At 39.2% G+C, this 27,341-nt stretch overlaps 1 protein-coding gene across 2 annotated transcripts in view; it reads right to left on the reverse strand.

Moving 5' to 3' along the window:
• Window positions 1-2,124: 2,124 nt before the first annotated feature.
• STARD3NL (STARD3 N-terminal like) overlaps window positions 2,125-27,341 on the reverse strand; it is a 39,655-nt gene continuing 14,438 nt past the window's right edge. For both annotated transcript variants that reach the window (XM_074945331.1, XM_074945332.1), the window contains exons 2-9: window positions 23,821-24,118; window positions 19,249-19,326; window positions 16,490-16,567; window positions 14,418-14,471; window positions 14,215-14,332; window positions 9,501-9,599; window positions 3,790-3,861; window positions 2,125-2,623 (exon numbers count right to left, since the gene is read on the reverse strand). In XM_074945331.1, the coding sequence (XP_074801432.1) occupies window positions 3,809-3,861; window positions 9,501-9,599; window positions 14,215-14,332; window positions 14,418-14,471; window positions 16,490-16,567; window positions 19,249-19,326; window positions 23,821-24,045 (705 nt within the window). In that variant the 5' untranslated portion in view covers window positions 24,046-24,118 and the 3' untranslated portion in view covers window positions 2,125-2,623; window positions 3,790-3,808. The remainder of the gene's footprint in view (window positions 2,624-3,789; window positions 3,862-9,500; window positions 9,600-14,214; window positions 14,333-14,417; window positions 14,472-16,489; window positions 16,568-19,248; window positions 19,327-23,820; window positions 24,119-27,341) is intronic.

Below are 27,341 nucleotides of genomic sequence, written 5' to 3' on the forward strand. Positions count from 1 at the left end.
TGATTTCATTTTGTTTGCACAACACCCTGAACATGATAGCAGGAAGAGGGGAAACTTTTAAAAATTAATTAGATTGCAATAATTAGATTTGTAGTGCCGATTCTGCCCTCTCTGTTTGTTTTTATGGGAGCTATGTTCATAGCCACGAGCAGAACATATTTTTATGTTTTTAAGCTTCTTGTGGAAAGGCCTTTGCTTACCCCCAGCCCTGAGTGAAGTTACCTTGTAGCAATTACTGAGGTTTATCAAGTTTGCGGTAGCAAATTGCACAGCTGCAATGGCTCATGAGCACCGAACGTGACCTCGTGCTGCACTTTTACATGCTGAACATGGGAGCCGGGGGTTGTTTTAAGGCTTGTTTATTTTTGAGGTTTGAGTTATTTTGTTTGCTGGAAGATGTGGTTATTTAGTGGAAAATTCTATAAACTAAGCTAGTCACTGCTGTTTCAGAAAAGGTAGCTTGTGATTGGCGTGTGAGATAACATGAGGACAGTTAAACCACAGCCAGTCCTGCGCCCCACCACATACGTATTTACAAGCCACAGCTAATGGAAATACAAAGTAATATAAAGACATGCCTGAGTTACATGTAGAGAGTACAGTAACACTTCATAGTCTATTACCATGGTATCTGTAGAAATAGTGCAGTTTAATCTACAGTGTGTTGGAGGCATATTAATGCACACAGACTACCACTGCAAGACTAGGAGGATTGCAGGAAAGCAACATGCACTGATGTTCCTCCTTCCTACTATGAAGTCATTACATGAAGTTAGATTTTGTCTAGTGAGGTTAATACCATTCAGGAGATAACCATCTTGTCAACTGTGAGGGCAAGCGTCCTACCATACTGTATCCACACACACGGTTGAATATCTATTTTCTACCGGTTATGATTTCATAGGTCACAGTGCCAGAATGACAATCCACATTCAATTAGGGCAACAGTTACTAAGAAATATGAATAATGTACAAATTCCACCCACCGCACGTTGATTATAAAACAGCAATTGTTGATAAAAATGCTAGAAAAATGACAAGGGATTCACAGTCTGAAGGAAGCATGTGGTACTTCTAGAGATAAACACCATACAGTGACGTCTGCCAGTAGAGCACAAGTAAGATTCTTACACAGAAAACCGGAATAATGTAATGTTCACTACCAAAACACCGATACATGTTATGGCAACTACCCATGGATTATTTTCCCCCTCAAGTAAATGCTTCATGCAACTCTGGATGAAATATGATCTGCTAATGGCTGTTATAGAGCTGTGAAAAAAGCTACGGTTTCACTGTTTTTCTACGTGGTAATGTATGGCTAGGTTTTGAAACTACTGCTATCATATCACAGGTCACCTGCTACTCATTAAATCCTGAGTAAAGCATGGACACCCACATAATAAGGTATAGGAGGATGACTGTTATGCACCTGGGTGTTAAAGTTAACAAACAAATGGCACAAGATTCTGAAGTAACTAGTAATTTGGGGTTATCCAATTTGTGACACCTTAAGTGCAGGTGCTCAGCACTTTCTGAAAATCAGGGCCCCTTTGAGGTGTCCCAAGTTGAGCACCCAAAAACGGAGATGCCCAAAAATCACACCCATAGGTTTAAAGTTTCCTGTTTTCTCTGGCTAATGCTACTTAAAAAGGAGACTATCAATAAAAACTGAATAGATTTTCTGTCTGTGAATAGTTTTCATATCCTAGGCCTTAATTTCATTTTAAAGTAGGTTACAGTTTCCACCCTCCCACAATCCACATAATTATTGTAGAAGCTCATTTCCTGAAACCCTTCACCAAAACAGAGTTGTTTACTCTTTGCATTGAAAACTTTGTCCAAAACATTTATTAGAATAAACTCCACATTTGCCTCCTGCTTGAATAAACAGGATTCTACTGTTGCACAGGCTATATTTAGAGATTACACTCCACCATACGAGTCTGTCACAATAGGCAGGAATAAATTAACTTTACAGGGCTGTCCCATAAAATCTATACAAAAATGAAAGTCAACATAGACCATTTGTTTCCCAGTGAGAGACAAGGAGGTTGGAAAGGCAGGTCTTCATAATATGTGAAGGGACAGACAAACATGTCGCAACATGTCACATTGTTTTTATTAACATTTTTCTTTATTTTACAAAGAGTGCATAAGTCCATTAAAAAAAAAAGCATGGAGTTTAAAAAAAAAGAAAATGTAAAAATTAACAAGACAAATATTTAACAAAGTAAAATAAATTTTATCTGGTGAATTCAAACAATCATTAAATATACTTCCATCATACAGAAGTGTTACTTCAATATATTACCAGGTCTACTGATTAGTTACACAAGCACAACACTTTCTAGTAGCTACCTAGTCGTTAGAAGATCAACTTCAAGAATCACTGAATACAATATGGATGAGTAATTTTTCATAACAGCCATGAGGCAGTCTAATATATATATGTGAACAGAACAACTCTGTGAGGTATTACAGTACACGGGAATCACTCCTCTTTCCTCGCTAATAAATACATTCTTTTGTTAGCAGTTCCACCAATAAGTCAACTGCAGACATTGTCATTACAGTTTCAAAATAGGCAATTCCCTAATGGCCTTTGATTCAGATTTTCACTCTGTAAGAGATAAAACAAGTCAAGATGAATAAATAGAGTTCGAACCAAGACAATGGACATTAAAAGAGAGAGAGGCTCAAAAAGAGAGAGCAATATCTCATTACTCCTCACAAAAAAAAAAATCAGAAATAAGCTATGAAAAAAAGACAGGTGGGAACTTAAGCCTCTTAAGAGGATTAATTCCCCATCAATTAGAAACAATATCAGTTTTAGTACAGTGAGCACATTTGAGGGAAAGACTACTGTGAAATATTATAGAAAGAATTCTGTTTCTTCAATAGTTAATAAAATTGATAGGTAAGAAAATAATTTGTACTAAGAATTAAGAGAGGGTAACACACAAAACGTAAGGCATACACCAAGTAGCCAAACCCTTTCCTGACCCTGATATGGTCTCCTGTCCCTCTTCTTTCTGTTGTTTAAAACACTTTAACACACAGAATCCCCCAGCATTCTACACTTAGGTCATGTCTACACTACAGATACAGCACCATAGCTCTACCTCTGTAGCACCGCAGCATAGATACTACAGCAATGGAAGGGGTTTTCCCCCTGGCTGTAGGAACTTGACCTCCCCAGGGGACAGCAGCATTCTTTTATTGACCTAGCTGTGTCTACATTGGGGGGAGGGGAGCGGAGGTGCCACAGCTACAGCACTCTAGCGTGTGGATTTTTTCACAGCAACTATGTTGACCTAACTTTTCAGTGTAGGCCCCACCTAAGAGAAAGGACTCAAAGTAACTTCTGCTCCTTTCTCTCTTCTACTCAAGATCCTCTAACTTCTTGCTCTTCCCCATCTTCCAACGTGAGAAACGGGAGGAATGTCAGGGGGCCAACAGATGCACACACACGGCTAGCCCACTTCCTTTTATGTGCTCCATGACAGTTCATCTCAGATCCTACCAGAGTACCCAGTGGGCCTTGACCTCATCTGTTGCTGTCTCCAGGAAGAGGAAAAACGGGGATAGTCAGAACTCATTGTAGGTGGGTCCTAATTCACCCTTTCAGCAATCAGATATATCTGCTTCTGCTCCCTAACAGCCATCTCAGACATTAGAAACAGGCCAGTTCCAACAGCATTAACCATTTGGATTGTGGCTAATTCCTAGGTGATTAATAAAAGAGACTTTTTATGCAAGAGACATTTTCCCTAAAGAAGGACTTGCCTGTTATCTCTCATAGTTGCTATACAATTGGTTTTTCACTATCCTGTTTTTCTTCAGATTCTTCATCAGATCCTAAACAGGAAAAGAATAACTTTATTAGTTTGGTAAGAGAAACTCAGAGTGTTTATTAAAAAACCAGTTCAAATTATGAAGATAAGGTTTTCCTAATGTAACCCACACACTGGGGTGGGTGTGGTGTTCTGTCCCAGCTAGCACCACCGAGACCACTTGAGAGAGAGAGATTAACGAGTCTGCTCTGCAGCCTTAGCTAAAAGGCATATGGCTTTTAGCTCATGCAGTAGAGGCTCATGCACTAAGCTCCAGAGGTCCCGGGTTCGATGCCACCCGCCGACGACCGGGGTCTGTTGATGTCTAATCTAAAATAAGAGATTTTTGTGTAAAATGGAAATGCTAGGAAAGGCCTAAGTAAAGTATTTTATAAGCATCAGGTCATTAGTAAACCGAACACCATTACTGAAATAATGGTATCCATTTATATGACGTGAAGACTGAACTAATCAGAATTATCACAGCACAGTTGTGACCACCATTGGTTAATTATTAACCCCATTTTAGAGACAGGAATACATAACTCAAGATCACAGAATGCATTAGTATCAGAGCTGGGGTTAGAATTCTGGAGATCTTCACTCCCAGTCTTAAGCTCGAACCACTGTACTACACACATCTATAATCAGTAAACCCTTTAGAGTGGAGGTGGACCCTTTCTATACCCCCGCCTAGAACCTCAACCTACTGTGCCACACTGGAGGGAGTGTCCCTTCAGAATCTAGTGCCAACTCAACAGGGATACTAAACTGGTCAGATGCGGACTAGCAAACAGAAGTTCTGTAGCTATGTTTTGAGTTATAGATTCCTTTGTTCCCACCACACCTGGCACTGAACACTGCTTGTGGTCAGTGAGAAATTTCTCAGCCTCTGAACCATTCCAACTTTGAGTATGTGTCTTGGACAGTTATTTTTCCTGTGAGAATCTCATTTGATTGTAACTGTTTATGATGAAAAATGCCTGGGAAACTTACTCTGGAGATCTGTGCCACTATCTTTAAGCCAGATTGTGGACCACAAGAGTAATGCTGTATTTTTCACATGAAATCTGTGGTAAAAAAGTCACAGAGCATGAAGGGATTTTTTTTTTAAACTGAACTACTTCAAATCATTAAAATTCTTTGTCGTGGCTTAACTGCCTCTATTATTTTGAAGGTGAATTTTAAAAGGAACTGTAAAAATCTAACTGCTGCCTGGCTCAGTTAGCACCTGCTCTCACCACAATGGTTACTCAGCAACCATTAGCTGCTTATTGAAGATAAAGGGGCTGCAAGTACAGTAAACTGAAACTGAGCTATTCCTCTTAAAGGGACACAGCTTTACATTTTTGAAAGGACTAACTTAAAAATATTCCATGTTCTACTAGGGCTTGTCTACACAGTACACCAGAAGGGTGTAAACTGTAAAGTGCTCCCATGTGTTGTACTCTAATTGCCCTGTTGACTTGCTCTAAAAGGTCCCTACTGTGTGTTGATATCGTCCCATATGACACAGTACTGCATTAACATGCATTAAGAGTGCATTAAAGGGCAGAGTGCAATATTTTAGAGCACTCTAGAGTTTACAACCCTCTGGTGCATGTGGCCATGCCATGTAGACAAGCCCTAAAAATTTAAAACAAAAAAGTGTAAAGGGTTTTTCTGTTCTCCTATTGGTCTTTTTACCATAGAAGAAGCCGATTAGCAACGGGAGCGTTGAAAGTAACTATATGTAAAGCTATCAGACACACAAAGGAAATGAACTGATAGAGAAATTTTTTTTTACCATCTTTTAGTTACAATAATCACTGATTTTACTTTTATCAATAGTAGGTACAGAATTTTCAAACGTATGATTTTCAAGTTAAGAGTGTCCCTTAAATTTCTATCAGATGTTTATTTGCCAGCTTTCCCAATGGACTGCAAACTATTTTGTGACATTCTAGACCACCACCTAGATATATACTGAAACATTCTGATTTATTATCTCTTAAATTAATTATATCCCAATGTTGCTCATTCTCCTTTTAGTCTCTCCTCACTGACAATGAAAAATATGGTCATCAATTTATATCTCCAGTGATATTGTCTACACTATTTCTGACTTTAAATTTATTGGCTGAGCTTGCAAAGGTCTTACACTCAACTTGATGGCATTTCTCTGTTCATAATTCAATATCTTTCAATTCTAAAATTCCAAGAAATATTCTAGGCCAGACCCCTATTTATTTTGAGGAAAACTGGAAAACCAGAATGGGGAAAACAAGGAGTAACACTTTAAGCACCTCTATAATAGTCCACAGATCAAACAACTGGTTGCTGGCACCGAATAACGCCTTCCAGCACAACAACACCCTATCCAACCTCTGCTTGTCTTTCCAATACAGTAACATATTGACACCCTGAATGATACAGCTCCCACAAAAATAATAATGGTATGGGGGGAATGGAGGGCATGCAGGTGGGGGCATGCACACAGCTCCTGGTGTGGAGGGGACAATGGAGGTTCACAGAAAGCCCCTGGGGGAACTTGGCAGAAGGGGAGGGAAGAATGGCAGGCACATCTTTTTTGGAAGAGAGAAATTGGAGGGACTTTGGTATGGGATGCACACAGAGCTGTTGCTATGGGAGAGAATGGTGGACACTGGCATGGAGGGATAGAGGAATGGGACACACAGAATCCCTGTCAGGAAGAGGTTGGGGGGAGTCCCTAAAACAGAGAGGGATGGGAAGATGATAGACAGGGAGCTTGTGGGATGGAATGGAAGAATGCAAGGATCCCCTGGTGTGTGCAATAAACTTGGCCCACACAATCTAAGGAAGCTTTAATCCATGACAGCAGTAAGGATCATTTCAAGAATGAGTATACTCTTCAGCAGATCTTTAAAAATCCCAGTCTCAAAGGTTGCTATCAAACCCCAATTCTCTTGTCTGTAGCAGTAGACTGGACAGCATATCCCTAATTTTTTGTTTAAAACTCTGCTTTTGTGCCACTAGATTGGATTAGATCTGGCTGCTTACTTCTGCCATTATTCCTCAAAATCTACTGAAAACCAGATTAGACCAGTGGACATTATAATTTTCTAAAATATTTTCTGATTTAAAGTTACTTGTATGACTTATTTTTACTCTATGCATCTTCACATGATTCTACAGGCAAGAAATAATGCAGCATTGTGGATTTCAAAATAAGGTTACAAGGGTAACGATGCAATACTTCCGATACTCAGCCTGTATTCTTAATGTCTCAGAATTACAACCTACTAGATAGATATCATTATCTCTCAGATACAACAGGTGACTAAGCATATGGGTACAGGAGCAATTAGCTGTTTTATTCTGTGCTCTAAATTGTCCTAATGCCTCTTACCACCACTAGATGGAACTATACGACAGCTATCTTTATGATACCATGATGCTAAACAGTTTAACCTTATACTAAATTCAGCAGTTAATATCCCTTCTTCAGTAATAAATCATCATCATAACAAGATCATCCTTGATTATATTGCACTCTTGCTCCTGAGTGATACTTCTACATTAACCTCCATATAACATGCAAAATAACTGTCAATAGTAGCCTTATGGACATAAATACTGAATTTATCACCAGTACAAAGTTATTAAAAAATGGATATGTGATCTTCCCATGTAAGTTTCCCCTTTGTACAGAGATTGCCAGTGTGACCTCTACGTTGTTGCTCCTTATTACGGGTACCTCCACCCCACAGCTGGTTATTGAAGCTTTTGTTACCATGTCTAAATCCTGTACAAGCCTCTCTCTCAGCCCAGTGAAAGATTTCCTAACCTGTAACACTTCCTCAAAGCACCTGAGAACTGAAGCATTCTATGTAGATTTCCTTAGTGCAGGAATACAGCTATGAATAACTGCAAAGACTTTCTCCTCTTTGTTTTTTGTTACTGAAAGTGCAACAAAGTTTGATTTCCAAAAATTCAGGGTTTAATTTTAATGGCTTGGGATACATCCAAGGAACACCGTAGGTGCCCTGGGGCAAGCATGGAAAAGGCCTGCCACCGAAAGGACCAGGCTCGCTCCAGTCACTGGGGTGACCACTGCATTGCTCTGATCCTGCTGCAGCAGCAAGATAGCAGCAGAAGGACTGAGATGGGATCGCTTCCAGGAACTGTTTTGCTTGGTGCCAAAAGTCATTCAGCCAGCTATCTACAACACTGTAACAAGACCAGAAGTCCAGATTCCTGACAGATAAGCTCCTCACAGAAATCTGACACAATTGTTTTTGTTCCACCCCCCACATCTGACAGATCAGAGAGCTGTGAAGAGTCCCTAATGGAACTGTAAGGGTAGCAACTCAATTAACCTGTGAAAAATAATGCCCAAGTAGACATTTATAAAGCACACCTTACAAGATCACAAGAAGATATTTATAATATTTTGCAGATGACAATATTTGATTTGATTTCATATTTTAAAAGGTATGAACAGACAGCATGACTGCATGAAAGTGCAATCCTATTCTGAAAAATGACTAGCGTGGTATTGTGGGGTTCCATATTTGTTTGTTAAAGAATTCAGCTGTAGTTCATTCTACAGGTAAACAGATGACAGTATCTGCACTCCCTGCAAACTCATCCTTGAATCAGATAGTAAAGCTGTTTCTTTCTGGCTTGTGTCTAGTCACCTCTTACACTGACCCAATTGAGGTGCACCGTAAGTGTAATTAAGATGCAAGTGAAGTTTGCCTCAACAGAACTCAGCATGCTTACACTTTATCTATCTATAACACTTAGGGCTAGTCTACACTACAATGCTACATCGACGCAGCTGTGCCACTGTAGCACGTCTGGTGAAGATGCACTATGCCAACAGGAGAGCACTCTCCCATTGGCATAATTACTCCACCTCAATGAGAGGCGGAAGCTATGTTGGTGGGAAAGTGTCTCCTGCCGACATAGCGTGGTATAGACACTGCTTTAAGTGAAACTAACTTACATTGCCCCTGAACGACATAAATTACATCAACTTAAGCAGTAGTGTAGACAAGCCCTTATTTCTGTTCAGATTTTCTGATGACATGAGAGCAGGAAACCCCTTGATCTCAAGTTCTGATCTGTTTTAAATTTGTTGGCCTTTCAGTTTAATTGACTGTCATCTTGCTTTTGTATTATGTATGACAGGACTCAGACCTCCCTACTCCATTCATTATGTTATATATCAGTATCATGTCTCCTCTCTGAACAGTAAACTTATTTACTAAACAGATCTAAAAATCAGATATCTAAAGAACAGGTTTTATATTTCTTGACACTACTAGAAAAGGATTTGAGAGATTATTTTAGTGTCAAACTGACCAGCTGACAGATTTCAAAATAAATGTAACTTCATATTGTAAAGCTTTATAGCAATGGATAAGTCTTATTTCTGCAGTGTTAAAATGCTACATGGAATTTTACTTGCAACAAGTGTCTTACATATTGTAGCAAAAATTACAACAGGGAAGCGTAAATTGCAAATTGATCAAATCAGATCGAACACTGATAAATTCAAATCACATTTTCTGGACCCAAACTATAAAATTACCGTGTCACTGCCCTTTAGATTAGATATATGCTCTGTAGGAATCTGCAGGAAACCTAACAGCAACAGAAAATTATTCTCTGCATACACACTCTGAACAAAATTACCTGCTGCAGATTCAGGAGGAGAATAAAACTGCCCATCAGAGAGGTGTCCTGGCTGAAGAAGAGCTGCTCGCTCAGACGCATCTTGCACCAGCAAGAGCCCTAAAAAAAAGCAGTAATTAGAAATGTGCATCATTGTTACCACTATCAGTCAGAATGTAAGGTACTATATTATAAAAAGTTTGTTTCCATTGTGGTCTGTGTAAGTTGTGTTACTGCAAGACATTATTTCAATACAAAAGAACTCACAAAAAGTTAGGACTTACTCTTTGATGGGTGGGATTTGGGGAGGAGGGACTAAGCATCGCAAGAAAAAGGCTAATATAGTGCCCATCTTTAAAAAAAGAAAGGAGGAGGATCCTGGGAACTACAGGCCAGTCAGCCTCACCTCAGTCCCTGGAAAAATCATGGAGCAGGTCCTCAAGGAATCAATTCTGAAGCACTTAGAGGAGAGGACAGTGATCAGGAACAGTCAGCATGGATTCACCAAGGGCAAGTCATGCCTGACTAATCTAATTGCCTTCTATGACGAGATAACTGGCTCTGTGGATGAGGGGAAAGCAGTGGACGTGTTGTTCCTTGACTTTAGCAAAGCTTTTGACACCGTCTCCCACAGTATTCTTGCCAGCAAGTTAAAGTAGTATGGGATGGATGAATGGACGATAAGGTGGATAGAAAGCTGGCTAGACTGTTGGGCTCAACAGGTAGTGATCAATGACTCCATGTCTAGCTGGCAGCTGCTATCAAGTGGAGTGCCCCAAAGGTCAGTCCTCAGGCCGGTTTTGTTCAATATCTTCATTAATGAGCTGGAGGATGGTGTGGATTGCACCCTCAGCAAGTCTGCAGATGACACTAAATTGGGAGGAGAGGTAGATACGCTGGAGGGTAGGATAGGATACAGAGAGACCTAGACAAATTGGAGGATTGGGCCAAAAGAAATCTGATGAGGTTCAACAAGGACAAGTGCAGAGTCCTCCACTTAGGACGGAAGAATCCCATGCACCGCTACAGACTAGGGACCGAATGGCTAGGCAGCAGTTCTGCGGAAAAGGACCTAGAGGTTACAGTGGACGAGAAGCTGGATATGAGTCAACAGTGTGCCCTTGTTGCCAAGAAGGCCAATGGCATTTTGGGATGTATAAGTAGGGGCATTGCCAACAGATCGAGGGACTTGATTGTTCCCCTCTATTCGACATTGGTGAGGCCTCATCTGGAGTACTGTGTCCAGTTTTGAGCCCCACACTACAAGAAGGATGTGGAAAAATTGGAAAACGTCCAGCGGAGGGCAACAAAAATGATTAGGGGACTGGAACACATGACTTCTGAGGAGAGGCTGAGGGAACTGGGATTGTTTAGTCTGCAGAAGAGAAGAATGAAGGGGATTTGATAGCTGCTTTCAAGTACCTGAAAGGGGGTTCCAAAGAGGATGGATCTAGACTGCTCTCAGTGGTAGCTGATGGCAGAACGAGGAGTAATGGTCTCAAGTTGCAGTGGGGGAGGTTTAGGTTGGATATTAGGAAAAACTTTTTCACTAGGAGGGTGGTGAAACACTGGAACGCGTTACCTAGGGAGGTGGTGGAATCTCCTTCCTTAGAAATTTTTAAGGTCAGGCTTGACAAAGCCCTGGCTGGGATGATTTAGTTGGGGATTGGTCCTGCTTTGAGCAGGGGGTTGGACTAGATGACCTCCTGAGGTCCCTTCCAACCCTGATATTCTATGATTCTAAGAAGCAAAGAGTGCTGTGGAAAAGAAGTCTGAATCTCAGACAGTCCTATTTGTTTTGATGATGAGGATAGGTAATTCTGAGTAAAGCTGAAGGGAGGCTATGAATACCACCCAGTAAATAGGGAACACCTTCTAGTTATTAATTTGTGCCAATCGTACCACTTTAGACAGGTTTTTTTTTCCCCTAAAGTGTGAACTGTTCTCTCCACCAGGCAATACAATATATCCTTGCTAACTAAGTTCTACTTATGGGAATGAATTCAAGCCTTGGGGTAGCAAAGAAAGGAAAATCATGCATAATGAGCCTGCGTGGATTATACTGCCACTTGTTCCATTTACATTCAGCCAGTCTCAGAATCGCAGGTGTTGGACATGGAAGACGTACTAGGGCTTTTAATGCATTTCCATGCCAATGCAGGAATGCTCCCTACTTTTTTTTGGTACTTGAACAAATTCAAATTCCCCATCTTTTATTTACTGTGCCATAGGGACTGCCCTGTTTTCTTAAAATGTTACTGTCACTGAATCTGTACTAAACACTGAAATAACTAATGACAAATATAGTGTGATAATAGGTTATTTTCTAATCAGAGCTGAACCTTGTTTTCCATCTCAGCCACTTATTTGCAGATAGCAATTTATCCTGCCAACCAGTTCCTTGGGAGGCAACAATCTAAGAAACCAAATATTAGTGGCAAGTGGGAAAACGGAGACCAAAATGGCTATCACAAGTGATGAGTCAATAGGAGAATAAAAACAAAGGAGGAATTAAAAATGGCTCTACAATTTAAAACCTCACTTCATGGGTAAACCTCAAAATTAGGCAGCTCAGTGCAGGGAAGCACCAAACACCTGGATGTTTACCTGCACTTCTCGGCTTACAAGACTGTTCTGAAAGTCTTACAAGCAGCAGCTCCCATGAGGTTTCCAGTGCTTTTACTTCTAGCATGTCTGGAAATTCTCTCCATATTTTAGCAGGAACCACAAAATACAGACATATGTGAGAATCAAATATAATACATAGAGTTAATCTCTTTTTTCAAATCTCAAAATAAATGTGGGTTCTGTTCAAATGGCTCAAGGTAGTTTTATCCAGGTGGTTAGCCCACGCCTAGTTATAATAAATACATGCATATGCATGTTCCTATTTATGAAAATATTTAACTAGAATCATAGTATCCTACAGTCCATCTTTTTCTAAAATACAGAAAAAGAAGAAAACTATTGTACTTTCCATAATTCTTGCTTTAACTTAGAACACGCGACTATTTTTCTACACAGCAAAGGAGTTCTTAAAAATATCATTTTTCTCCCCCAAGTGGTGTAATTATAGAGATTTTTCAGCTGTCCAGATCAGAATTCCTATTGTAGCAAGATTTCATACAGTGTATTATACATAAAAACACAGAACATATACAACCACAAACTTGGGGAGAAGTCCCAAGACATACTGAGCACTTGGAATTCTCAAATAGAAGGAAAGAGCTCTGTGGAGTGTCTGAAGTAACTGCACAACAATGCTCTATACCAGGGAACACAGCATTTTCTTTAAAAATCTTAGTAGCTCAAACAAGAGCACACTGTACTTCAAAACAATAGACTTCTATAGAACTAAACTATAACTATCTCCCTTAACCCACCAAAAATGGAAAACACATTTAGGTTTTCAACAATGTCTATGAACTGAACCTCAAAAAGATGTAGGTTGAACATGTCAAATCTTTTCTTCGCTTATGAGTATTCATTGTAAAAGACGTACTTAAAAATCCAGGCTGCTAATTTTAAAACAACGCTCGACTTTGAATTCACCAGGCTGCTTAGCTGCTGGGATCCTGTGTGATGTAAGTGACAGAATAAAAATAACTGGCTAATTAGCAAGGCAAAAAATGATGTGTTACATTTTCCTATTTAGTGTTTTGGGTTTTTTTAAATAAACAAACCCCTCTAATTTAATTCTCTTCTTTTTGATGGTAAGGGAGATTGAGAGGGTGAAAAGATTTGGTGCTCCAATGTGCTGGATTAACTGTAACGTGCTTTGGTGAGGAGAAACTGAGCTCCACTGTTGATACCACGATCAAGATTCACTGTACAAAAGGTTCACTGTACTATTACCCAGTCTGAATCTTCCAGTGGTTGACACTAGAGGATGTTTCTTGTAGAAATACGTGCACTTTTTCAAGATCCTGCCCCATTAATGTTATCCCTTACTAAAAACATATAAAAATAAAATAAAGTCGATGAATGTGAATCCCTCTACCTTTGCTCCATAAGTCTGTAGGAGGTCTTCATCCTCCAAGCTCCTCCTCTGTCCCTCACTTGCCTCTTCTTGAAGGAGCAGCAGTTTAGAGGATGCCCTGGTCCCATACTCTGACAGATACAATAGCTCCAGGAGCACTATTCGCTCCTTTCTCCATCCTTTTTCAAAAACAACTAGAGGCACCTGGTCTGTTGTGAACTCTTTCGCTCCCTTCAAGAGAAGGAGCCAGCAGCTCAGCTCCGCACTCCACTCACCCAAAAATTTTACTTGCCCCAGCTACATACAATGTTTTTTATTAAAAGATGTAAAGATATATGAAAATAAGACACACTATTGGGTTTATGGCAAGTTGCCAATGTGGCCCTCCCATGATGTGTAATTTTGGCATTCCTGAACTAGATAAAACACACTTCCTTCTGTACAGAAATTCCTCCTCCTTTTGAAGATGGGAGAAAAGATAAGGATAAGACATTCAGTGTTATCGCAGCTGTGTTGGCCCCAGGATATTAGAGAAACAAGCTGATTGAGGTAACATCTTTTATTGGACTAATAAAAGATATTACCTCCCCCACTTTGTCTCAAGAATCAGATACACTGCTAAAATCTTTGCTCAAGAATGAAATATACTAGCAGATTTTGAGTGGGACAGGGGGAGAATACTCTTTTATTGTAAAAGGTAGAAAAAAATATGAGGTGGACTGCAATAACTGAGGTGACTATAAGAAGTAAACTTACTGTTTTCTTCTTCTGCTTCTTGTGGTAACACTTTAAAATCCAGGAACCAGGTTTCTATCCAGGCAAGTATGAAGGATATAATGGGCAGCACATAGCCAAAAGCACCTTGGGAAAACAACTTGAAAAAACAAAACACCACATTTTTCCTCATAGAAAACCATGATATTAAAATAAATAAATTAGAATTTGATCTGAATACGTACCTTTGAGAGAATTACTTTTGCTAATAAAAAGGCACTGGTCACTGCTGTTGTGAACTGAAAAAGACAGTGTTAAAAATAGTTAAAACTGCACTAATAACTGTGGATTTACTTTCTAAGCACAATACAGTAATTTATTAATCGCTAAGGCATGAAATCCAAAATCACAGCAATATCATTAAAAGTTACCCAACAATTAACAAGGTCACAGATTAATAAAATTGAGGGGACAGGATGTTGAAACATCAGCTCAAATTTGAGTGTCCAGGGGCGTAGCCATTTTAATTTGGATGCCTCAAAACACCTATTTTGACACAGCAGAGATGGTAACTTAGAAACTGTGCAGATACTGAGTTATTATAAATTGTAATTTAACTACATATTGATGATACCTTATTTTGTAAATCAACACCCATTTAAAGATATACCTACTTCAGAAAAAAATAAACACAGCTATTACTCCAAATACCAACCCACCTACCCTGCTATTCATTTTGCAAGCCATTTTACAGAATCAAACACTCAGATAGCTACTATATTTGGGTAAACAACTTAGAAAAATACTTCAAGTGGTATGAATAGTGAAGTCTTTTCGGGGAGGTTGGGGTGGGGGGTTGCTAAGTGCAATAGGAGAGAATAAAAATAAATTTGTGAATGAAATTTGTGATCATGAAAGCAAGGGGCTAATGGTATTCACTTGCCCTATACATACTGTGAACAGATACTATGCATCCTTCACTACATGGCTCTGTTAATGCACAATGGTCCAGCGTCTCTCCAAGTAATACCAATTTACAGCAAACCACGTGGTTCTCTTCTGATGAGAACACAGGAGATTTAAAATGAGATTCACTTCTTCCAGAAAAACTCCTAATCTGTTTTTGCATCTCCTCTAATGCTTACCACTTGTGATGGGTTTGGCTTGCTATCTCCCAGCCCCTTGTGTAAAGATGGAAGATGCAATCTACAAGTCAAAACTATAGGCAAGGGGATTTTGAGATGCACACTTTAGAATAAAAAAATCACTAGTCCCCTCAAATTCAGCAGCAATTTCTATTCGATGTACACCTGTAGCAAGAGAGCACTGTACTTTTACTGAATCAAGAGACTTAGGCTCAGAATCAGTCTAGTGCAAGACATATTGTATATTGCTCCTTTGAAAACGTTCTACATAGAAATGCAAACACAACCAATGAAACAAATATAGCAGCACAACATAGAAAAAATTGCTTTCTTGGATCTACAATATAATGAGCCAGCAGTAGGTGCTTTATTATATTACAGCCTGCAGTATTCACTGTAAACCACCATACGGATGGAAGTATGAGTCAGAGCCATTAAATGTGTTAAATTCCCTCTCCTCTTCATATCAGTTACAGAAATAGCTGTATGTATTTTACTCCAATACACTCAAAAAATCCTTAAGAATTTCCCATTTTACAGGGGGCCTATGAGCAGCACTTTGAACCAGAGTATAGAACAAGATGAGCACAGTGACACATGCCTAAACTCTCCGGAAACTGGAAGTGAGTACAACACATGAACTCAAGAGTTTGGGGTGGCAGCATGTAATTGAATGTCTGCACACTAACTCTGGTATCAATATGGCATTCTCCTTTCCCACAACCCTCCCTGAATATAGCTGCCTAGTTTCCAGTGGTTAACTGGATTTTTCAAACTCTGGTCTCAAGAAACCAAGTCAGATGGAACAAGAGGTTGTGAAGCGGCATGGCAAATACAGCAACATGTGCTAAGAGCATTATAAGAAAGTGTAAGAAAAAAAGGCACATCTATCCCCTCCCATTTTCATTTCAAAAAGGAATTCATAGCTGGAATTCTTCAAAGAACGGAAATGGGTCTTCAGGAGTCACTACCTTGTACTATTTGTATACCAAATAAGGATCATAAAAATTTTCGAGACCAGGACTCATTTGTTTGGCATGCTACCTGTTGCACATTCTTATATTTATTTTAATATATATAGACGCTTCTCAATATACTGTTTGGAGGCATCTAAAATTTGCCAAAGTTTGACCCATTTCTAGTTAACTCTGTTGTGCTTGGCTACTACTCACAGCTATTGCCCACCAATGGCGCAGTCTGCACATTGCATATGCAAGTATTAACACGTTAAATCGAAAGACTGCCAGTAGCTGTAGAGAAAAGAAAAAAATTGCTGGTTAATTCCAAATGTATAAAAAACAGCAAGATACTCAGCTATCTGAAAATACCAACTGCTTGTAATGTAAATGAACAGGACACCACAAAGAAAGGAATTTGGTTATTAGGAAAAAGTTTTGAAAGTGGATTTGCTTATTAAGATATAAACTCAACATTTTGGCTTCTCAGTTATAAAACACTGCTGTCAATGAGACTAAAATTAAGCATATGCCTAAATGTTTGCAAGATGAGGGCCTCTAAGCACGCACCAGTATGACACCCAGCTGAAGTACATTAAATCTGCATAGGTACATGGTACATTTGTGTATAGTTCAGGACCTGAACATTTAAGCTTTTCAGATAGTTAATCTGCAAAATACCTAATGGGTTACTGTGTAAGTATATTTTAAATATTTTACCTTACAAATGATGGGATGGGAATGAACATATTTATACAATGATTTCTGTAACTGAAGAATTTAAAAGGCTTACTGAAATAAAGGTTTTACAACTATTCATATAGTCATCCTTATTTGTTTCCCTTTAGAGAATCCCTGCAATTTTTCATTTGTGTTTTACTCTTATTTTCTGTGTCCAAAAATTAGTCTTGCGCATTGGACATTTTCAAAGACCTATGTGAATAATTTTTCCAGACAGAGTTATCCACATTTTACAATGGAAGAATATGACACAGAGATCTTATGGAACCTGCCCAAGGCCAAAGAATAAGTCAGTGGCACAGGTGTGATTAGAATTCTGAATCAGAGTTCCCAACCTTCCATTCCCTATCAAATTCACAATCCATTTTGATCAATTTCATGGCCAGAGGGTTTTTAATTGGCCAATTTCACATTTTCAGATGTTTACACCTGAAATTTCAGTGTTGAAACTGTGGGGGTCCCAACCCAAAAGGTACCCGGACACGGGTCAGATCTCATTCTCGCCTCCCCGCAAGAGCCGCCATGCAAGTGAGGAGGAAGTCCTGTCCATTTCCAGCCCGGCTGAGACTAGCAGCTAGGATCCCCTGGCTGGGGCGTTTACAGCACCAAGGGGGAGTTCAGACCCACCTCCACAAGCCTCCTCCGGCTGCAAGAACCTCCTGGGCTGTTGTCCAGCCCCGGAGCTTCCTGTAGCAGGGAAAGGCACCCAGAGGTGGCTCTGATCTCCCCCGGAGAGTGGCTGTGCAGGGGAATGGCAAGTCCTGTCCCTCCCCAGCCCAGCCAGGACACACAGCTATGAGCCCCAGGCTGGGGGGCCCCCAGCAGCACGGCGGCGATCAGATTTCACAGAAAAGGGCTTATTTCAGTCTGTGACATGTTTTTCATGGCTGTGAAATTGGTAGGGCCCTACTTGAGACCATGGTACCTGTAAAGCATCATCTGTTCAAACGAGTTTACAAAAAAAATTTCACAAAACTTGAAACAGGCAAACACTTAAATTTAAGAGAATTGTCTTTCCCCTGGCAATTAAAATATCAAAGCTGAGAATAGCTTCGGAAGTACAACCAAATCTAAGTATAAAGTTGAATAAGATTAATTACATTTGTGCTAGAGGCAGAAGTAGTTTTACTTGTAAGTTCTAAATCATTTATGGATTTCAGTGTCTCCTATCAAGAGTTTTCCATTCCAAGTTACATGTTTTTCTACATAAGCAGCTTTAACTATAGGCTTGATTTATTTGCAGGATTATCATAATGATCAGATAGCTATTTTAGCTTTATGAGATGGGAGATACTGCAGGGGCACTGCTGAAGGTGGCATGGTGGGAGGCACCAGAGGGGACAACTCTTGGCTGCTGGAGCAGTTGAACATAACAGCCATGTCATCCAAAGTGGTATAAGGCAGCATCAGTGTGGAAATGCGAGCAACATTTTACACTAATTCCAGATAAGTAGTCTCGATGCACCCATCAGTGGTGGAACAACTGGTATATAACAAATGCAATGTCAACAATTGTTCTCTCTAGGATAGACAAGGCCTAATATTACCTAAGAGGAATGAGGGTTATGGAAAAGAAAGGGGGCACAGCCCACAAATCCTGCTGATCGAAAGACAAAAAAAAGCATTTATTTGCATGTGAATATCTGCATGGTTCATGCTGTGGAGAATACTGCTTCCTGACTTTGTCCCCTTTCACACTGCCACAAAGCTGCAGTCTCAAAAAAGAGAGAGAGTGGAGGGCTTCTGTCCACCCATATGGAGAGTGAATAAGCAATGGAGGTGCTGCTCCCCCCCTCCTCCTTGTTCCTAGTGCCTGTGTGTAGAGGGAAGCAGCTGGGTCATTATGTCTATAGTCATCCATATTTAAAATAGAATCTAAACATAGATTTTAATAAAAATTTAAAATAATAATTTACTTTGGTTGAAATACAGAAATCTGCAACAAACCTGACATATACAGATGTCAGCTATTGTCCTGTGATCAATTCTTCCCTCACTACTGCTGGATCTATTTCTGGAATATTGCCCAAACATAAGATTATATATCTTAATTTAAAGAGAGATGTGATTTAGAGTACATTTTCCCTCTCTTTTAAGTTACAAGAAAATCTAACCCTGGCACAGGACTCAGACTATAGGATAATAAAAGATAAGGCCTCTCTGGATAAAAAAAAAAAAAATCCCAATTCTTGCATTAAGCATGTTTTAAAGAAATTCTAAAACAAAATACTTACAAATATATCAAAATATGAAGAATGGTAGTCATACTGCAGGACTTCCTTCTCTAAGGTAGTCTCAATGCCCCCATTTACCTATAAAAGAACAAATTAGTCTTAGCATTTACAGCTTCAGAAACCGGGAAATTACTGAAGTCAAAACACTTGCCATTTGTAACTGTACAAGTAACTGTTTCAAAGCATTTCTCTGCCTGACTCCAAGACAGGAAACATATAGGCCAGAAAAGTTACTATTCTAGAAACATCATTAGAGGAGTGGCATTGTTACAAACGTACTTTTTTCCATCAAAATGCATTTAGTATTTTCAAAAAGTCTAATGGGTCTAAGATTATCACTATTTTTAATTACTCTATGACCTACTGAGGCTGCCTTCCCGATTCTCACCCTGAGATAACAGTGAAGAAACTGTTAGTGGAAGACGTAGTCAGGCCTAAGTATTTTGCCACATTTCGTGATCAAGAAACCAAAATTCCTTGCATGTCTAATAAGCAGAATAAGTTATTTAAATCTATCAACGTAAAACAAGAAACCAATAAAAAATTACCTCCTATATCTGTGTTGGGACAACAACAAGTTCTCTTTCCATCTTCCTGCTCTCGAAATGTATCCCTTTTTTGTTAAAGACCTTGTGTTCAGATTATTTTCTCTACTACTCTTTAATGGCCTGCTGCTATTTCACTGTCCCTTTTTTCCTTCCCTTTGTTAAGCCTCCTTTTATCATCACCTCACTCAACATTCCCCTGCCAATCATAAGTTGGCTAGTCCAAAGAACTTTCTCATGTAAAAAAACATTATTTTAAATTCTCTCACAAAGAGCATCAGGACAGAGTAACTTGAAAAAAAATTGTCTTCCTCCTCCTTTTTTACTGGAGTGTTATCTGTTGTCTACTACCAGGACACAATAGTGCTCCCTCACAGCAGTGCAGTGACAGCAAATCCTCATCAAATTGCACTACTTCCTTACTCCACACAGGGAAGCACTCACTACCTGTGTTCACAAACACCAGTTCTAAATGACTGTTTCAGCAGATAGCGACTTGTAAGTTTCTCAAAAGCAGGGGTCAGCTCCCCTGACTTCCCCCATTTTATGATGATCATGATGGAGCTACAGAAAGCAGCTCTAAGCCATCTCCATTTCTGGCCCCATTAAAAGTTAATTCATTTCTCAAAATTTACCTCATTGTTTTTTTAAATCTTAGGAGTTTATCTGTTAAAATGAGATCAAGTATTAATATTAACTTCTTGGGCAAGTCACTTGAGCTCTACCTGTTTCCCTATCTTCTTACCTGACAGGGGTCTTGAAAGACTAAACGCATTAGTGTTATTAAATGGCTTGGTTTTTCAGTTTAAAATATGGTATCAATATTTTAGTATACTTACTTAGTATTTAGCTTTTCTGTCGACAGCACCTCTTTTTAGATTTGCAACAAAACAAACACCTTTTTTTGAAAGTTGGGGATGAAAAAGATTAAGAACCCAAATTCAATACAATACAACCTCGTGAAAATAGATCACTATTACTTATAGAATACAAATACTGAATTTAATGAGACTTGCACAGTAACAGCTAACTCATGTATCGGAGATGAGCAAGTTACATGGCTACCATTATTACACTGTTCATAGTGTAAAAAAAGTGGTATGGATAAACATGAACAATTCAGAGTTCTAAATCCAAGATTTGGAAAACCTAAAGTCTGTGTTCCAGAGAGTTATATGTTTTAAGGCCAAAACGGCCCAGTATGATCATCTGGTCTGACCTCCTTGTGGGTTTGGAGAACAAGGCTCTTTTTGCCGGGCAGGACAACATGCCTGCCAATCCAGACTCATGAGACTTTGGATGTTTGACAGCTGGAACAGGATGCTTCGATTCTCACCTGAACCATTCAAGTGTAACAGTAGATTGTTGGAAAGCCAAAGAAAAGTCCACACAAAAGACAATTATGTTAACTGCTTAATTCCTAAAGTAGCACAACCTGAAATCACAGAGGTGGTGCTTGACTGACAGGAAGAGTGCATTGTTACACTCCTCACATAGCCACAGAACCAGAACTAAAGTATGGAGAGTGCACAGATATTACAGACAAAGGAGGCTAAAGGGCATGGAACTGAGGGAGATTGGACGCTTCCCAATACTACGTCATTGACACCCATCCCCCCTCTATCCCTCACAGGAGCCAATGCAACCCTAAACACTTCCATCTCCTCTCAATTTGAACTCCAAAATACTCTTCCAATTCTCAGAGACAACTTGCCAAAAATCCTTCCTTCTGCACGCTGTGCTCTTGCATCTATTTGCCTTTATGATAGTTAATAAAGATGCCATGTTTATAACATAAAAAAGCTTGGGGAATGCTACCCAACCTGAACAAAAGCCTTTGGAAAACAGAACTGTGTAAAAGAAAAAAAAAACAGTAAGAAAAACAAGAGATAACAAATATGCCATTTTAATCACTTGACATAACCACAGCACCGAAAGTTTAAAAATATCCTGATGTGTAAGCACTTCAGCCTCAGGAAGCGAACATGTTAATAAGGTCAGCTGAAAAACAATTTTAGTGTGTCATACAGAAGTAAGCAAAAAAACAAAAAAACACTTCCTCTTCCTCCTCCCTCCCAGCACTCCTACAAAGCAATTCGTTCTGAGATCTATATTAAACTACCAAGTGTTCAACAACAACTTGTGATGCTAACCAGTCCGGGTCCAAAAGTGGCAGAGAAACATTTTCTGGTTTATGAAAAGACTGGTGTCTTCTCCAAACCTCACTAGTTGTTCACCAGTGAGGAAGCCAGAACACAGCAGATTCTGTATCAATTGCACCAACACCCAGTGTTTAAAAATCAAGAGTTGGACACACACACACACACACACACACACACACACCCCCGAGTCACGAGATTAGCTTAAAAATCATGATCATGTTCTTTTTATCTGGTGATGTTGGAGGGTTCATGGGTTTTTTACCTTTTTACTAGAGGAAGAATAACAAAACATTACCATACTATATCATATATCACTTATTCAGCATCAGGTTAATATTCAAAGAACCTGGCTAAAGATTCAGTCTTGCTGGCTAGGGAGCCCTCCTCCACTGAATACACTAGAAAGGGCTACAAAATTTCTAAATATCTATCCTCCTTTTGGTGCTTCTCTTGCCTATGCACTTGGTGCGCAGGCTTATCCATTACAAGGATAGTCCACATTTTACTATACCACAATTCCATAGGAGGAGGGCTCACATGTTTCCAATTATGTGCAGTACAAAGATTAGCTGCTAACAATTAAAAAAAATAATTTGACATTCTATTTAAAATGTAGATCCTTTACTGGAGCATTAAGTAAACAGACCAGGGGATCTCTAGAAAGCCAGCATTTTGTCATAAGATGAATCTCTTTAATAATTTCCTCCCAAAACCATCTAATTTGGGACACAACCACCACATGTGCAAGTATGTTCTCCTTTCCCTAAAACACCTCCAGCAGAGCACCTCCTTAGTTGCAAAAATATGATGATCTTAACTGGGTAAATCTATACAGTAATTTATTAAAAAAAAGATTCATAAGCTATACAAATTGAAGATTGTATATCTCCTTTCCCACAAAGAGCCACTCATCTAGATCTATCTTTTCATGTGAGTTGTTTTCATATTGACATATTTTAAAATCAAAATTGTATATGTCTAAGAAATTAAATCTTTTGTTTCAGCTTGCTCTTGGGTCAAACTCCTCAAAAATGTGGTTAAAGGTCTAGATAGAGACACCTCATATCCAAATTTCACAATAAAATGTTTCACTTGTAAATACTAAAAATATGGGACTTTACATTATTACATACCTTTTGGTATGATTTCAAATCCAGGACCTAGGAACAGCTGTTTGAATTGAGTAATTTCAGAGCTTACCCACAACGAACAGCCACTTTGATATTTCTGGGGATACATTCCAGATTATTAATCAAAGTAGTTAAGGGAGAAGACCTCAGCAACAGCAAAACTAATATATTTTAAAAATCAATCATATAGTAAACTTGGCACAAGGCAAATATTTTATTTGAAAAACCAAAACAAACTCTGGCCAAGAGCACCCCTGAGGGGAATCTCTCTCACAAGTGATGAGCAATGCAGGAAAATATTGTTTTCAATGTGTCACGCGGTAACAAGCCTAAACCCTTGTTAGATTGAAATTCATACTTAATATCCAAATTCATGGAAGCTTGAAACTTTTTGATTCTTTGTTAAGTACACTGCACTTTCCTTGTTCTAGTTTGACATAGTTAATAATTACGATTAAGACTGAAGTGTTGTCAGAAAAGATCTAACAATACAAATGGATAATAATGAAGTGTAAACCCCAGCAATTAAAAACAGAGTTGCCACTGCTGAACTAAATGGGTATCAGTTTTCACTGATGTTAGATGGCAAGACATTTGTTATAATGTAACATGTCAAACCGGGGTGACAGTACACACTTTGAGTTGGAGGGAATGGTGGCAATTAGCCATTTCTGAGCCCACCAACCCCTGATGGAAAACAACAAATCTAAAAAAAGTCTGAAAAACAAGACTCACATTTAGCTCTATTATCCACAGCAAGGTTACGAATAAAAGGTCAAAAGTAACAAACAAACAGAAAGTCCTTCTGACATCTGATATGCCTTTCTTCTCTCTTCCTTCATATGATTCAATCCTTGCCATCAGCTGCGCTGGGTTGATGGAATGGACATCCTGCAAGGAAGGACAGGAGCCCCGACTGCTGCTCTGAGCATTTTCTGCATCATCTGGCAGCCGATTCATCCTGGCTGTGGTTAGAGTAGCCTTTTCCCAGCTTCACCATCACTAGCAGGTTGATCCATATAGGAGGAGAGGTCTTTAGAAAGAACAAATCCAAAATGTTAATCATAGCAAACTGACTGCTACTAAGCAAACTTAATCTAATCAGACCTGAACTGTTTTCTGTAATCCAACAGTTGAGTTTCTTTGGCAACTGTGTGCTGAAAAATGCTTTTAGCACGTTTTCTAAGTTCACCTATAAATCCCTTTTTGAGACAGGATATTAATATTTAAATATATAGCAATGTGAGCCTTATCTCAGGAAACATAGTCTAGAGTTGTAAATTTTCAAACTCTAATCTCAGGTTTGCTACTGATTGATTGGGTGGTCTTGCGCAAGTTACTTCAGCTTGCCTTGCTGTCTCCAACTGCAAAACTGTGGTTAATACCTCACATGGATGTTGTGCAGACTGATTAGTTAATGCTTGCACGGTACTTCAAATTTAGAAAGAACTCTATAAATGATAAGGAAAAGTAGATTCTCTAGCTGGGCCTACTCTTTCCATCACTTTCATCACTGCTTCATGGAATGATTACTTGACTTTCAAACACCAGCATACTGTATCTAAAACTTTTATGCAGTAAGTCAAAGTACTCAGGACCAGGTCAAGCTTCAGATAATTTGGAGAAAGGGAATGAGGGACTTGCTGTCTGCAGAGTGAGGTCTGGTCCACACAGAGAGTTGTACTGATATAACCAAAGATGTAATGTTAGATTGATTTAGCTAAACTGGTCTAAATGTACACAAAGATCCACTGGTTTAACGAAACTGAAGCAACATTACATCTTTAGTTAAACCAGTGTGACTTCTGTGTTTAGACAAGTTGTAAGAGAACAGAGGTCTATTTGGTACAACTTCTTAAACGTAGGGTGTCTGCCATCCACACTTATCACTGGTCAGGGTATGACTGACTTGACTGGGAAAGAAACAGGAACAAGTCAAAGGGTCATTACAACTCTTGACATCTCTACTACTGGGTATCCTGTTCTATTGAGCCAATATCTTAAATCTTGCCCCATAGTTTACACCATGTTACATTACCAGTGTGTGTCTCTGTGAAGCTATAATACATAGAACTTAATGGTAACATATAAAGGTCAACAGATGCCTAAGTCTGTTCACTACACTGCATTTGTATATTAAGTGCTCTCGGATATCTCAAACTGATACATTTCTTCATATACCAAGCAGCTGCAGGGGGTTTTTTCTACCACTTGCTGTTGCACTTTCTTCCGGAAAGTGTCCTCAAAGACAGCTGACTAATGTGGTCATATGTTTCAACAGATATAAAAAACAGATTAGTTTTCTCCAACAGTATTAATAAAAAATGTGTTACATTTATTCCAAAACAATTTCTGCAACTGAAGATTATGCATCTTCTGATACAAAACAGTTGTAGCCAACTTAGGAAGTAAAGTATGTTCCCAATTATCTGAATAGCATGGGGGAGACCGATTTTATTCAAATAATCGGGCAGCTCAGATAATCGAGAGGGTAGGAGCCATTCATCAGCAGGGTTGCCTCCCCTGTTGCTGGGGACTTCTCCTCCTCCTCACAGTCCTGGCCAGGGGTCTCCGCTCTGCCCCGTTCCTGTGACATAGGGCTGTAGAGGACTCCCTGTGCTGTTGCAGTGCCAGTGACACCACCCTCACAACCTTGTGCCTGCAGGAATCAGGTGTCACCAGCCCTTTGGCAACACAGGGAGCCCCCAGCAATTCCACTATCATGGCCCTGCTCACTCCTGTGACAGCCCAGCCACAGAGGGCTCCCTGTGGTCCCCGTTCTGTTACAGGAGCCATTCAGCAACAGGGTGGCCTCCCCTGCGGCCAGGGGCTTCTCCTAGCCTTGGGTGCGGGTGTAAATCTCTGCTCTGTTATCCAAATCCCTTCCTTGTCTCCTCTGCAGAGGGCATGTATCTCCTGCTGGTGGACAACTAAGGGATTTGAACAATATGGAGGTTTGGATAATAGGTTTTGGATGAACGGGAGTATACTGTACTCAGTATATTCTTTTACAAATCAAAGACTGGGGTTTTTTTGTACAGGTTGTTCTCTATTAAGTCACACATAGGGTGAAGTAGTGAAACTCACCCCCTCCCCTCCCCCAATTCCAAGAAAACTGCAACACTTCAACCCCAAGAAAGTTAAACTGTAGAAGTCAACAGGGTTAAAATAGATATAGATATAGATATATAGATATAAAAAAATAGGAAGTAACAGAATCCATAACTTTTGAAAGCCCAATGACAAACCATTTCTTAAAAGCCACCCAAGAAGAAATAAAACTAGTGCAACTGAAAATTCCCAAGAGGAAATCAAATACTCTTGAGATCCTCAAATGTTGTATTCAAGAATCCCAGTCAAATGAAAAATAATGGAACTAATTAACATTCGTTGAGTCAGGGTTGCAATATTTTTTCAGTGTCAGATACATAGCTGTTAAATGGTGTGTTATACGAACTCTAACTTGGAACTTCATAAACCCTCCTAAAACCCACTTAAAATAAAGAAAAATGTTCTCATCAACTGCTGCCTAGTGACTACAAATTAACTTTTGCTTATGCTCAAAAAAATGACATCTGGTAAAATCCACCAACAACTAATACTGAAGAAAAGAATCACAAAAACAAAAGCCAATTAATAGATAAATCATGCTTAGAAAAAAACCCAGGTCATATTTTTATATACTTGTTCCCCTACCAATACACCTCTCCCCCCAGTTTTTTGTCCTATTCACTGTACATACATGATGTCTCAAGTTGGGACCTATAGTACAACTTCTTATAATACTAAGACTCTAATCTTCTACCATTCTGTCTCTTACACAAAGTAAAGGACACAATATTAAAGTAAATTAAAAACAGCCAGGAAAATATGTTCAAGCGTTTTTCATCAAATAATAAAACTATTACTATTTTTAGAAAAAGAAGAGGTCAAAGGACATATCAGCAGTTCAGTCAAGTGAAAGTAAAATTAAGTAACTATTCTAGGAGAGAAAGGAAGTGGTATTTAAGTATCACATTTCGATTTATGCTAAAAATACAAAAGTAACAACACTGCACAGAAAGGGTGCATATATACAGTAAGATATCCAGCACTCATACAACTATGCATGTGAGTTTTTCTACTGCACTCCATGTCAGAGCTGCAGAGTACTACCAGAAAACAGTATCTGGGAAAGAATTAGCAGGAGGAACAATGTGCTTGAGAAGGCTCTCAGGGACTCTTTGTTAAAGTTCCACTAACCAAAATGAAGGAAG

Source organism: Natator depressus, chromosome 2 (genome assembly GCF_965152275.1).
Source record: "Natator depressus isolate rNatDep1 chromosome 2, rNatDep2.hap1, whole genome shotgun sequence".
Taxonomy (NCBI): Eukaryota; Metazoa; Chordata; order Testudines; family Cheloniidae; genus Natator; species Natator depressus.